Source organism: Panulirus ornatus, chromosome 73 (genome assembly GCF_036320965.1).
Source record: "Panulirus ornatus isolate Po-2019 chromosome 73, ASM3632096v1, whole genome shotgun sequence".
Classification (NCBI taxonomy): Eukaryota; Metazoa; Arthropoda; class Malacostraca; order Decapoda; family Palinuridae; genus Panulirus; species Panulirus ornatus.
The window spans coordinates 2,365,165-2,379,726 of record NC_092296.1 but is presented as its reverse complement, the minus strand read 5'-3'; the positions used below and the strand labels follow the sequence as shown (position 1 = coordinate 2,379,726).

Sequence of the window (14,562 nt, the reverse complement as noted above, 5' to 3'; positions counted from 1 at the left end):
CCCTTATGGTATGGAGTCCAAGACGGGTCAAACTTCGGACGTGTAATGTGGGAAAAAATCCAGAGGCTTACGTGAGGTGAGCCATCTAGACTTGAGACTACACTGGCTGTATTTACAGCGGAGCAACTCAGTATAAAACAGTTGGGGATGTTTAGAGAGATGAGATCTTGCTTTATAGATCTGTTGGTGAACCATAACCTTTGGATGACATGGGACCCGAGCCTCATCGTATTAGAATGGAGGGTGGAAAGAAATCCTCCTTTAGGCTGCTTAGGTTCGTTCCGTCGTCTGTCTGTCTGTCCTTGATTGGAAGCTCGTATCTGGCTGTAAAGTTTTTGAAAAAAAAAAAAAGAATACATTTCGGATTGAGTATAACTTGAGTTTAGTTATAATCTTATTTATTCTCAAAATTTAAAGGGACACACCCTCATACGCTGAGGCGCTAGCATTACAATAGGTTCAGTTTGCTCCGGTACCGCTAGTTTGTTCAAGGGTTAAAGGGTGACCAGGAAGAACGTGTAAAGAAGATGAGAGGAGGAGGAGGAGGAGGAGGACGGTGGGTAAGGGGGTGGGGGAGGCACTTGCGTGGCGGCTGGAGAGGTCAAGTTGTGGCGGAGGTGAGGTGGGGAAGGGGAGTGTGTGTGTGTGGGGGGGGTTTTGCAGTGTTTGCGTTTCAATGTCAACACGTTCGTAAATTGAGGGTCGCCACGCGATCCTTCCGTCGACGGCCGTTTCAGGGAATTTATTGGGTTTGTTTATATGGTGGGGATGAGGAGTGTGGCTCAGTCTTTGCAAGGTTAGGTTAGGGTAACGATTCCTTTCTTTTTTATATAGTAAATAAACTCATGTAAGGTCTGTTGTGTTTTTTTTATGTACAGAAATGATGATAATAACCTACTTTAATTGGTTATAGGAGTTGGAATTTCTTTTAAGTTAAAGGTTTACGGAGGTGTATAAGTCAAACGCCGCTCCAGACGTTTACAGTGAATAAGGACGTTATAATGTGCGTTCACGTGGCACGACGATGATGGCGGTCACGTGGTCGAGGACCCAGGGAAGCAGTTGTAAATAGGAACGTCTCGATCTGTTGTGGCGGGACCTGCCGGGGACACACACACACACACACGTCAAGCCCAGAACGTTGCCAGTGTGTCACCCCCTCACTTTCGTACACACCGCCTGCTGGTGTGTGTGTGTGTGTGTGTGTACTGGACCCTCTCTATGGGAAGGTTCAAGACTGGAGTTTGTTGAGGGAGTTCCTTGACGAGTTGAGGGACAGTGCGGTGCACCCTGTAGTCTTGGACTTCCGTGTATGGGGGAAGCCAGGGTCACAGGGTCGTACCTGTAACGACGCGACGCGTCCTCCTCCCTCTCTGTCTCACCTAGGGTAGTCCCCACGCCCTATGGCACGTCCAGAGGGAGGCGTGTAGCATCTTGCTGCCATGTTATGTGTCTGGTTGGGCGCAAGACTCTTGGAGTTGCTTGTGGTGTGAGTGTCGGCTGCCTCCGCCAGCATCGCCACCACCCCCGCACGCACCCGCCCCTCACACCTGTGCCTATCAGGGCACCACCCCCCGCCTCCCCCCAGCATGACGACGGAGCCACGCCCACTCGTCACCTCCCAGACGCTGTTCCTGCTGCCGAAGCACTACAGTGTGTGCCTGCCGGGCCACGGCAGGGCAGGGGCAGCATCAGGTGGACAGGAACATGGAGGTGGGGGAGGCGACGTGAGCAGCAGCAGCAGCAGCAGCGGCGACCAGGACAGCGGGCAGCGTGGTAACGGGTCCCTCAGTGTGTGCAGATACACCGTCCGGGACGGACCGTCGCGCCGCTCCGCCTCGCCGCCCCCGACTCCGCCGCTCTCCGACCAGTCCTCCGACAGTGGTCTATGGACGTCCCCGTCGTCGTCGGGAGGTGGGGAGCATCCGTCAGAGGGCCTCACCCCCGGCAGCAGCAGCGGCCCTTCGTCGCCGCCCTCGCCCCACCTGTCGGGAGAGCTGAACAGTGAGAAGCTCCGCCAACTCGACCTTCTCAACCAGAACAATCTAGCCGACTTCGCTCGCAAACTTCAGGAGCGAGAGGGCGAGGAGCGGGAGGACGAAGTCCCCGGTCTCGGGAGTGGTACTTTTGACCGAGGCTTGAGTCGCAGCAGCAAGAGGCGACGTCGAGGGCCTCGCGGAAAGTCGGGCGAGCGAGCCCAGAGTGGCGGTGGACGCGCGGGGGGAGTGTTTGACCTGCGAGATGCCTGGCGGGAGCTGACCGGAGTCACCCCCTCCCGCAGGTTCCTGCAGCTCATGCGACGCCTCCAGGAGAAGGTGGGAGACACGGTGCCTTCCGTACTGGACCACGTCACTTTTGGCAGGTCGCCAGCCGCACGCCCTGGGAAGCGATCTCCCCTGAAGGATTCTTCACTGTTCAACAACCCGGGCCATCTCCAGCAGCAGCAGCAGCAGCTGGCGGTGGCCACGCCCTCGGGGGCCCTGGTCTTCGGCGGGGGTCACGTGAGGACCTTCGTCAACACGAGCCACCTCCCTGGCCTGCGGGAGGACCTGCTCAACAACAACAGTGTCGCCAAGGACACCCTCGTGTGCCTGGCCAAACCTGGCACCCCCAGCGGCGAGTGGCACCAGCTGCCGCACCCGGACACCGCAGACATGACGCAGCAGAAGGAGAACGTCATGATGCCGCCGCCCATACGCCCACACCGCAGCAAGAGCAGGAAGCGGGCCACGTGTCCAGGCAAAGAGCGGCGCTCCAGTGATCATGCCCTGCGCCCGCGGGACAACAGCAACCTGCGCGAGGCGGAGCAGCCGCGGATACGAGAGACGAGTAACAACACCCGGGACGCTAGCCGCCAGAGGAGCCACAACATGAGCCGCCCTCGGGACCAGAGCCGCGGGCGACTCGAGGACGGTCATAGACTCGGTGAGTCCAGCCCCGTGAAGGCCCCCAGGGAATCTCTCGGCCTCCCCAGGGGGAGGGACAGGACCAACCGCTCCCAGCTGCGGGACTTGCCGCCCCTGGCGGGAGCTGACCGGTCCCGAGGAGGGAGCCGGGGCATATCCCAGCCGCCCCCCAACAACACGCTGCCCAGGGCGCAAGATCCCCGTCATACGAGGCTTGCCAAGAGGCGAGACCAAACGCTACCTCCACCCACCCCTAAAGGTGATGCTGCGGCCAACAGGTTCAGATCTGACGTGTTGGCCGCCCTGAATGTTAAGCTACTGCCCGGCTCCAATGTCCCGCGGACGCCGCAACCCCCCAAGAAGGCGCCGTTGCCCCTGCGGCCGGCCAAAGCCGGGGCTCGGAGGCCAAAGGGCCGGGAGAGCCGCCACACCTCAGGGGCGGAGAGCGAACCGGAGATGGGGCGCGGCGGCGGGCACCCTGAGGACTCCCGCAAGATGTCCACGGGCTCGACCTCGTCGGGAATGAGCGGGTCCTCGTACGAGACCCCGCCGCCCCGCCACTACCCGGTGGACGACCGTGTAAATAGCGATACTGTAAATATGAACGCCAGGAACCTCGGGCTGGGCTGTGGGCTGCCGTTGGGCGCTTACGCAGACAGCCCCAGCAGTGTGATCAACGGGTACTCGGGCAGCACGCCTCACTCGCGTAGTGTGAATGAGTGTAGTGAGTGTACGAATACCAGGAACAACAACAACAACAACAACAACAACAACATGTGTCACGGTCTGGCGTGCAGGTCGTCCCGCGGGTTCGCCCCTCACCAGCACCTCCTGCCCTACACGCCTCCCTCCCAGGACTCGCACCACGCCCACGTGCCGTCCTCGCCCTCGCCGCGCGTCGCGCGCCCGGCGAACACCACTAGTCAGGGGCGCGTCAGAAAGACGACGGCGACTCGTAATGGCCACGCGAGCGGGGGCTACTCGACGTGCGACGAGTCGGACGCGGAGAGGAACGGACGATGCGGGCGGGTGCGGTCCATCAAGTGCAACAAGAAACAGGGGACTGTGGCCGTGCTCATCAACCGCTACAACAACAGCCCCTCCCACGCCCACGCCGCCCACCACCAACTCGTCAAACCCATCAAGAAACTCACCTCCTCCCGCATGTCCATGCTCAGGCCGAGGCGCCTCCAGCGGCAGCAGCAGCAGCAGCGGCGGCGGGAGGAGGAGGGGGAAGTTGAAGACAGCACGTCCGAAGCCACGACCATGCCGCCGCCGACCCTTCCTCCGCCCTCCACCCACGCCACCGTCACCGTGGGTCGCGCCGCGCCCCAGGTCTCTGGAAACAACAAGGAGAACAAGAAGCACAGGAGCCGCGTGCACGTGGGCGGAGGGGACAGCCAGACGCTGCCCGGCCACGGGCGTGACCACCACGTACCCCAGACGCCCGTGAAAGCCACCACCATCAGTATAGCCATGGGTCCGATGCACCAGAACAGCGTCATCGCACCGCCTCCGAGGAAGAACGCGGCTGCCCGCCGGCAGGCCCTGCGGGACGGGACGCAGGCGGAGGACCAACCGCGGCATCGCACGGGGTCGCGCCTGATACGCAAGGAAACGTTCAGGGTGGTGCGGCCTCTGGCTGGGGGTCAGTCCGGCGGAGGAGGGGACGACGGCTCCCCCATCAAGCCCTCCCTCAGGCTCAGGTACCTCATGCAGAGGGCCCAGAGCTCCAGCAACAGTGACAACAGTGCCGAGAATAGCGCAGGAGAAGAGGTAAGTCGCGCGCACACACACACACACACACACACACACACACACACGAGGCACATCTTATTGTACAATGTTATCGGTGAAGGTTACTGGTGCTGGACACGACAGCATCTCCTTTCAGTTCCTTTATATATATCTTTCTTTTTCTTTCATACTATTCGCCATCTCCCGCATTAGCGAGGTTGCGTTAAGAACAGAGGACTGGCCCCCATATATATATATATATATATATATATATATATATATATATATATATATATATATATATATATATATATATTCTTCTTTCCTCTCCTTACGGCTGTGGGAACGGATCAGTGAGAGCCTCCGACCCTTTGGAAAAGTGATAGTACAAGAGGGGAGGACTGCCAGCCACTCGCTCCCTCCGCCCCTTCTTACTCGCCTCCTACAGTACGCAGGGAATGTGTGGGTAGTGTATATTTTTCCCAGGGATATTGAAAAGTTAGATGATTTAATATCTTGTATTTGCAGTGTCTCTCCCCATTTCGTCTCCAGGTTAATGTTTTTAAGAATTGATGGATCATCAGAATGGCTACTTCTCCATATTTTCAAAAACTGTTTTTTTCCCTGTATATGTACAAAGGTTTTGATCCCAGACATAAATTTAGTGTATTAGAGGGAGAACATAAAGGTGGGGGGGGACTCTGTTGGTGGGGAATGTATGTGTAAAGATGGATATGCACCAAATCTTCAGCTTTGTTTTAGTTGGACAAGTGACCTTTGAAGTACTTGGAAAGTGTAGCGTGGAAGCGTGAGAGAGAGAGAGAGAGAGAGAGAGAGAGAGAGAGAGAGAGAGAGAGAGAGAGAGAGAGACCCAGCTCACGGTACTCTTCACCACATCCTGACTCTCTCTCTCTCTCTCTCTCTCTCTCTCTCTCTCTCTCCCCCACTTGACTGACCTCCCTCATGTTGCCACTCGTATAATGTCCTCACTGTTCTCGCATGCCCGGCTGCACCTGCGCGGGCACGCCGCTCTCAACGGTGGTCTGTGCTGTCATAGCACTTGTCATATCCACCTGTGCTGTCATAGCACTGTCATGACCACGTGCGGTGTCATAGCTGTCATGGACACGTGCATTGTCATAGCTGTCATGACCACGTGCGGTGTCGTAGCTATCATTGGTACGTGCATTGTCATAGCTGTCATCGCCACGTGCATTGTCATAGCTGTCATCGCCACGTGCATTGTCATAGCTGTCATCGCCACGTGCATTGTCATAGCTGTCATGGACACGTGCCTAGTCATAGCTGTCATGACCGCCCGCACTGTCATAGCTGCTCGCGTCATAGCCACCTGCCCTGGTCACATCTCGAGTCGTGGGCGCTGCGGATGCCTGTAGTGAAGACCTCGGCCCTCAGGCCTTGGTTCAGAAGGGCTGTGCTGGCGCTGAGGGCATCATGGAACGCACGGCCGCGGGCGGGTCTCGCTGTGGATCTTTCAGCTTCGGTCGTGTGCCTGAAACGCCCGTGCTGCACGAGGGCCGAGACCTGAAACGCCCGGCATCAGCTGTGGCCGCCCTGAAAGGCCCAAGGTGAGAGAGAGAGAGAGAGAGAGAGAGAGAGAGAGAGAGAGAGAGAGAGAGAGAGAGAGAGAGGCCCTTCACGAATCGCTCACCTTCGGCTGTGTCCCGTGGTTTGGCGGTGGGGGTATCCAGTTCTGGACAGCTGATTGGGGGGGGGGTTATTGGGAGTCTGAGGGCAGCCCTCTGTCGGAGGGTCGCGGGGAATAATTAATCGAGGGTGGTTTAAACAGTCGCGTCACGTCGTCGGCAGCAGCACAGCACAGCGCCCCTGGTCGCCCCAGCTGCACGGCGTCGACGGAGGGGAGGGAGGAAGTGTGGTCAGACGCAGCTGTGTCGGATGTTTTGTCATGTTTTCCTCCGTTGAATCACATCCGGGCGACGTGAACAATGCCCCAGCCATTCCTGGACACGGATTGCTACGTAGGCACGTACGTAGTCCGTGGTCTGGCCTGTTTGTTATGCACCCCATCTCCCCTCCTCACCCAGCACCGAGGCACACACACACACACACACACACACACACACAACCCTCCTGTGGTAACATCCTTGCCAGGGTCGGTGTCGGGTGCACGGGTCGAACAGAAACCTCCTCCTCTCTCACCGGTATCTTGTGTATTTATGGTAAGAGGGCCAGTTTGAAAGGACCCCCTTGTGTCGACTCCTTCTCTAACCACCCTCTCCTGCAGTCAGCCCCCGCCCTGTGCTAGGATACCCAGATCTCGGCCTCTTTAAATGCTCTCTTCACCCACGTTTTCATCGATTTTAGAGCGACAGAGTCTCCAGGTTTCCGACACGCACCTCAGCGTGGCTCTGTGTTCCAGTTCTAACCATCGACACAGTCCCGTGGACGAACGGACCTCAGCACTCATATTCCTGTTTCCCCTCTGTCGCTCCGTGTTGCGAGTCGCCTCTACCTTGGCGAGCGCAGGCGTCCCCCAGACCCACTGTCTCTCTACGCTTGAGCTATGGGGTTAAAGTGGACTTGAACTCCTCGTTTGTTGGTGTTCTAACCATTACATTAGAGGCCTGTAGGGGAGTTGTAAAGGTAACTTGGAAGATCCCCTTTTGTTGGTGTTACAACCACGACACTGAGCGGTGGGATCTGTGGTGTCAGACGTAACTCAGATGCCTCGCTTGTTGGTTCTGTGATCCATACACTGGAGGAATGGGGGGAGGGGGTTTCTCAGAGGGCCTCGGCCGCCTTGGGTTTAATAATCCCAGGGTTGCTGGCTCCTCCCTCATCAGCGCAGGCTGGCTGAGGAGCCACCGTCTCCGTCACCCGGTTATTCTCATGCGGATTTCCACCCGGGGTCGAGGAAGTCGCCGTTGACCGTTATGATAACGACCTCTCCTTTGCTTGCACAGCAGAGGCGTTCGAGTTCCCTCCTTCTCCCGTCTCGTCGTCGCCGCTCTTTCCTGAGCTGGCTTCGACTGAGGCGTGCCTATCCCCTCCCCGGTGCCGTGTCGACCGTCCACGGGAAAGGAAACTGAAGTGTCTTATCTGGCGGGAGGCGTTGGGGCGTGAGGACGTCGAGCGGGAGAATGCGGAATCTGTTCGCCCCGTCATTCTCCCCCCCTCGTCATCCACCCGTCGTGCTCATGGGGGCGAGAAGGCCACATGTCTGTGGATGGGGCCTGAGGCAAAGATAAGACGACGTGAAGCGGTAGTCGTTTCTCTGGCGGTGTTGTGAAGTACGGCACCGTTGTGCTCAACGGGGATTGCACTGTCGTGCTCAACGGGGTAGCACCGTCGTGCTCAAGGCCTTGCACCGTCGTGTGTAAGGGGGTTGCACCGTCGGGCTCAACGGGGGTTGCACTACCGTGCTCAACGGGGGTTGCACCGTCGGGCTCAACGAAGGTTGCTCCGTCGTGCTTCAGGGGGTCCTGTCATCGAACACAGGGGCCCTACCGTCGTGTTCAGGGGGTCCTGTCATCGAACACAGGGGCCCTACCGTCGTGCCCAGGGGGTCCTGTCATCGAACACAGGGGCCCTACCGTCGTTCTCAGGGGGGCCTGTTATCGAACAAAGGGGCCCTACCGTCGTGCTCAGGGGGTCCTGTCATCGAACACAGGGGCCTTACCGTCATGCTCAGGGGGCCCTGTCATCGAACACATGGGCCCTACCGTCGTGCTCAGGGGGTCCTGTCATCGAACACAGGGGCCCTACCGTCGTGCTCAGGTGGCCCTGTCATCGAACACAGGGGCCCTACCGTCGTGCTCAGGGGGGCCTGTCATCGAACACAGGGGCCCTACCGTCGTCCTCAAGGGTCCCACTCTTCACAAACCCCGTGCCCACATCAGCCCAGCAAACCTTGTAGTAGTGAAGTCTGATAGAGTTGCCCTAATACCTTCAACTACTCTGATCGCTTTGATTATACCTAGACTCGTTGGGATTAGCGTTTTTATCATTCAGGGATTATACCTGTTATCCGCTGTAGGATTATGTAAATCGTTGCGTTGATTAGTATTAGTGTATTTTCCAGCTGTCGCCCTCATTGGGTGATTATAGTGCAAGTCAGTGACTTAATTGGTCGTATAAGTGGTCCTAATTATTAGGGGTCGAATTGTGCCGTCGTTGAGGTTGAAGATGGTGTGGCCGAGCACGGCGGGTGAGGTTGGGAAGGGAGCCCAGAGGTTCAGCAAGGAGGGTGAGGTGGGGCTTACAACCTAACTGGGGGATATGTTGAGGTTGGGCAAGCAACACAGCTGGGGATATGCTTTGAGGTTGAGCGCGGTGGGTTGAGTTGGGTCAGGCAACCTAACTTGCAATATGTTGAGGTTGAGCAGGCAACCCAGCTTGGGGATATGTGTTGAGGTTTTGAGCACGTTTGGTTGAGGTTGGGTAGGCTACCCAATTAAAGATATGATGAGGTTTGACAGGCGACACAACTAAGGATTATATATATATATATATTATAAATGGTCACACGAACACTTGTCTTAGAGCAAAAATAGACGAAACACTGTTGCTGCTCCAGTAGTTGCTAACCTTGAACCTCTGCCTGGCAGACAAGAAGTCATAGTACCGCTAAAGCAGAAGAAAAAAAAAACTAGCTCTACGAGACAGACGCTTCAGTGGTATGAAAAAAAAAAAAAAAAAAAAGATGCTGCTGCTTCGCGCGTAAGAAAAGTAGAAAACGATATTTGCTATATAGAAATCGGGAGGTGGCTGCAAGACCTGTATGGTGTGTGTGTGTGTGTGTGTGTGTGGTTCCTCGAAGGCGGAAGTGGTGGTGGTGGTGATGGGGGTGATGGGTTGGAGGCTGGTGGTGGTTGTGGTGGTGGTAGATACGAAGGTGGTATTATTGGGAAGGTGGGAGGGCAAAGTGTTGGGGGGGAAGTCTCCACACACACCACCAGGGTCGCCAACATCACGTTTTCTCAGTGTGCTTGTGCCGGAGGGGTACACGTTTGTGTGGAGGAGACAATTATTGATGGCTTTCCTCCCGTCCACGTTGTAGCTGCTGCTTACAGCGAAGCCAGTCCTGGTTGTTGGTTTGTGTGATGCCGTAGAGAAACCAGCCTCCCCTCCCCTCCCTTGGTTCTTCGTCGGGGTGATGGCATCTTCTACCGTTGCCACAGCTCCTGCCGGTGTGTTAGAGGGCTCAAGGATTTCCTCCTTCAGTGTTGGACATACCTGGTGTTCCGCAAGATGGTGGCTTTCCCCCGCCCCTATTCTTTCCCTTCCGTCAGTAACGGGGACGTAAATGACCTTATTCTAAACGGATTTCTTTGTCTCCTGTTGTGTTCCTGTTGCTGCTGCAGTTCACCACAGTGCGGCGGTGCTTAATGGTACTTAACGCCTCGTTCAAGTGGTGTTGGATCTGCTTTCCGTCACTCCTCGCCCTCGAAGCCAATCGAGGACTACATTGCTCCTGATGGTGATAGTGCCGTGCGTGTGGCTTTTGTGTGTGATGGTGATGGCGCTCCCGTCTTGGTGTTAGTGTACCAGATGGCAGGGATCTATAGATGTATAAAGCGTACTCTATATAGTCATATAGTTATCCATATATATCGAGTATAAATTCGCCTTTCCACATTGAGGGATTTGGATAAATCACTTATATACTGTTGAAAGAGCTTTTGATAGTGTGAACGACTTGTGCCTGTTTGAAATACCTGATGAGAAGATATATTATTGCTGTATCGATAGACGAATTGACGCAGGTTAGGAAGGAGGTGCAGATATGAAGTTAAATGGCTCCGTTGACGAAGGAGAGGGACGGAGGGAGGGAGCTAAAGCAGAACTTGGCCAGGAGCACTGATCACTCCGTAAGTAAGAACAGTGCGAACGTGGGTGTAAGGGCCGTGTCATTGGGCAGTCTGGGGATGATATGTCTCATGGGGCTGAGCAGATGATCCCTGAGTGCGGCCGCTGGACAAGGTGGACTGTCCCAGTCTCTCATCCCCCGTCTCTGACTTTGTATATCTTCGCCTCGGTTAGGTTCGCCTGCCGATCCTGAACTTGTCTCTGCTCTGTCGGGTTACCTGTCCGTGAGTCGCCTTCCCTACCGTGTATTGGACGGGTTGTTGTGATGTTGATGCGAACGGGTTGTTGTTGTAGTGCGGACGGGTTGTTGTTGTGGTGCGGACGGGTTGTTGTTGTAGCGCGGACGGGTTATTGTGGTGGTGGTGGTGCGGACGAGCTGTTGTGGTGGTGGTGCGGACGGGTTGTTGTGGTGGTGCGGACGGGTTGTTGTTTTAGTGCGGACGGGTTGCTGTTGTTGTTGCAGTGCGGACGGGTTGTTGTTATTGTGGTAGTGAGTTGAGGCGTGGAACGCGCTGGGGGTCTGTAAGCTTATGTAATGAACCAGGTCTGGTCGCCTGAGTGTGATGGGAGAGGTTCCTGTAATCCTCATGTCTTTAACGCTACCGTTCCCAGGATGTGATATGACCAGACGGTATTAAGATTAGCCGTTGTTAGAGGGTGGTGGGGAGGAAGGGTGTCTTAACACCACAACCTGTTGTTTGTTTGTAGCGACTGCGAGTGTAGGAAGGAACCATCGACGCCCTTTTTGTTTGCCCAGAAGAAGATGGGGGAAGCTGTGCGCGCGTTGTGGTGAAGGACAAACCCTGGTGAGGCTAGAGGCAGGTGTGGTGGTGGGGGAGGGTCGGGTCTCCGACTGACGGGCCGGTGGTGTGGTGTGTGATGAGGACCTTGGCCATACCATCCTCCCTCGCCACCACAAGTAGACACACCCTCTCCTACCTCCCGCTGCCCAGCCCTAGCCTCCTGCACGTGTTCGAGCACGGAGGAGGGAGGGAGGGAGCCGGCAGCGTTGCTGTAGCGACTTTAAAACCCTAAACTTACCTACCCTCTGCGATCGTAAGCTCCCCCTTGGAGGCGTTCAGGTTCCGTCGCAGGGCGTCGAGGGTGCGGCACGAAATGAAGACCTCAGGTGTGTACGAGACGGTCGAAGCTAAGTTGACAAAACCCGCCCTGAGTAGGGCGTCAGGAGGGCCATTACTTGGGGGGGCGGCGGCGGTATTGGCCGGCAGTAATGACTGTTATTATCCGTCGCACGTGTGTGGTTAAGCGGGTTATGGCGTAATGGAGGGCAGCCCAGATCACGTGAGGTGTCACGCGTGTGGTCCACAAGGGGGAAGCTGGGATGCGGCACACCACACCACCGGGAGGGACATGTCAGGGGGTCGGGGATAAGTGAGGAGTGGCACTGCAGTGATTTGTCTGGCTGGGGTCAGGTGTCAAGTGGGGAGATAAGGGGCGAAGATAGGGATGGTTGCCGGGGTGTGTGGGTGTATCAGTAGGGAGATAGGAGAGTTGTCATTGCGGGGAGGGAGAGACATGAGTGTTTGTGATAGTGTTGGTGACACCAAGTCGAGGAGGTCGGATGGGGAGGTGTCGCCACGGTCGGCGGGTGAGGCTGGGGCCTCGGTAGACACTCTGCTAGCGTTGAGGGCGATCTCAAGACTGGTTTTTGCTCGGGCGATCCTGGCAGGAGGGAGGGGACGAGTTACGCTAGTCCGGGACACAATTGTGCACACACACACACACACACACACACACACACACACACACACACACACACACCCCAGATGCGTGGGCCATGACACTCAAGACAAACACACGTCAGATTTGTGCCAGTAGTGGCACGTCGGAGAAGAGGCTGTCATTGACGTGGCCCAGACTAGGCATAGGCCTGACCAATCTTCACACACACACACACACTCACACACACACACACACACACACACACACACACACACACACACACACACACACACACACACACGAGTTCCGGATCGTCCAATTTGTACAGCAGCATCTCCGGGCTTGTCTGATGAACACCCCCTGGCAGTCACGTACCAGCGGTGGGTGTGCTGTTTGACAGGTACACTGTGGGTGTACAGTGTGGCGAGGTGGTGTGGATACACCCCCACCTCACGTAAAGGCTCGTCATGCTGGCCCACACCCACCTGAGTACGTACACAGAGATATACTCTCTTGTCGACCCTGTATTATCCTGAAGGGACCGCGTTACATGCGAATATTACATCAGAATACCGTGTGTGTTTTCATTATAACGGAACCGTCAGTAAACCAGTCTCTTTGCACGGTGACGGTGTGTATGTGTGTGTGTGTGTGTGTGTGTGTGTTTGTGTGTGTGTGTGTGTGTGTGTGTGTGGAGTCGAGGAGGGAAAGGGCGACCCTTACGGGCCTGGTGGCCATCCTGAGCTTAAGGGTAAGGGTAAGGGTAAGGATGCCGAGGGGCCCCTTACTCGGCAAGATGTGTGCGACATGGGGATTTGCGATAGCGGAGGAAGCCACCCCTTCCCCTTCTTGGCCGACGCGAATGAAATTAAAAGGTTAATGGAGTTACGGGCTTCATTCTGCACAGCTTTATGCAAATCGGGTCGTTAATTATGCATCCCATGCTTGTACTGTGTCTCTGATGGCGTTTGAGCGGAGTGGGTGGTGTTGGCGATCGCACGGACGACGTAGCGATGGTGGTGATTGTGGTGGGGATGAGTGGTGGTGAGGATGGTGATGGGGTCGGCACACAGTAGGCCTGGGACACTCTCTACCACGTACGTGATCCCAGGGTTAACCTGTAGTCCCGTCTCCGCCGCCACCACAGACCCGGCTTAGATTACACAGCAGATTCGCTCTGCCCAAGTGAGGGAGGAAGGGTGGGTGAGGCTCTGCTTGAAGGCGAATATCTCTCTCTCTCTCTCTCTCTCTCTCTCTCTCTCTCTCTCTCTCTCTCTCTCTCTCTCTCTCTCTCTCTCTCTCTCCTTATTCTCTGTAGGGGACTCCTTCCTTTCCCCTCTCCCTCTCCAATTTCCGTAAGCGTGATAGTAATTAACATTACCTTCTACAAGAATCTTCCGTCTCTGCTCCGGTGCCTCGCTCCACCTGTATTTTGAGTGTTACGTGAGGGTTTCAAGGTTGTTGTTTTATTTTTCCTTGCTATAGATAAACGTCTGTTTGTTGCGGTTTTCGTGTGACGAAACGGAGACTGAAAGATTAGAATGGTTTTTGTTTATACCTCCGGGAAGTTGTTCTTGCATTGTACGTAAGGGTGGATGAGATAGGGCCAGTTTACGCATACGAGATAAGGTGTTGATTGTGTTTCGTCAGGTCATGATTTCAGGCAAGATTAGGACACTTCTCTCTCTCTCTCTCTCTCTCTCTCTCTCTCTCTCTCTCTCTCTCTCTCTCTCTCTCTCTCTCTCTCTCTCTCTAATCCTCCACGCCTCTTCCTCGGTGGACCGTGGTGACTCCCCACCTCCCTCCTCCCCACAACAACAACAAGAAGGTGGGGTTCATACCTCCGTGCACCGCCCCGTTAACAACCACACCTCCTCCTCCTCCTCCCAGTGTACCTTCGTCGTTTGCTTTGCTTGGGGAGAAGGGAGGGTCGGGGTCGGGTGGTCTTGCCAATAGAGACGCCTCCTGGCTGGGAATGAGAGAGACGCGGTTCTTGCCTTCCGTATAGTCAGGCAGTAACTCAGATGTTTCGTGATCATTTTATGTTTCCCCACGCGTGGTACAACGGTGGGTAGCAAGAAGACCCACCTCACACAGGTGAGGGATGAAGCGAGACTCAAGCCTTCATATGCTCGCGGTACACGTCCGCCTTCGATGGACTTGCAGGAACCTTGACCTTGAGCAATGTGATATTCCTTATACCCCAGAGCCTTTGCTAGGGGAAGTAGCTATCAAGAATGGAGGAGGAGGAGGAGGAAGAGGAGGAATGCGACATTAGGACTGGCTTATCAGCGCTTTAGAATTTGCTGATGTAGTTTGGTGTTTTACGTAAGCGGAGGAGAGGTTGTTAGTGTACCGATGGTGGAATTAGAAGTGGTGGTGATGG

General features: G+C 55.7%; 1 protein-coding gene across 11 annotated transcripts in view; it reads left to right on the top strand.

Moving 5' to 3' along the window:
* Pkn (serine/threonine-protein kinase N) overlaps positions 1–14,562 on the top strand; it is a 418,274-nt gene that overhangs the window by 327,272 nt on the left and 76,440 nt on the right. Inside the window, exon 1 of one of the 11 annotated variants that reach the window (XM_071661062.1) lies at positions 776–4,682. The exons of 8 other annotated variants lie outside the window; for them this stretch is intronic. In XM_071661062.1, coding sequence (XP_071517163.1) covers positions 1,590–4,682 — 3,093 coding nt within the window. In that variant the 5' untranslated portion in view covers positions 776–1,589. Of the gene's footprint in view, positions 1–775; positions 4,683–14,562 lie in introns of those variants that run through there. 2 more of the 11 variants (XM_071661063.1, XM_071661061.1) reach the window with 2 other exon arrangements.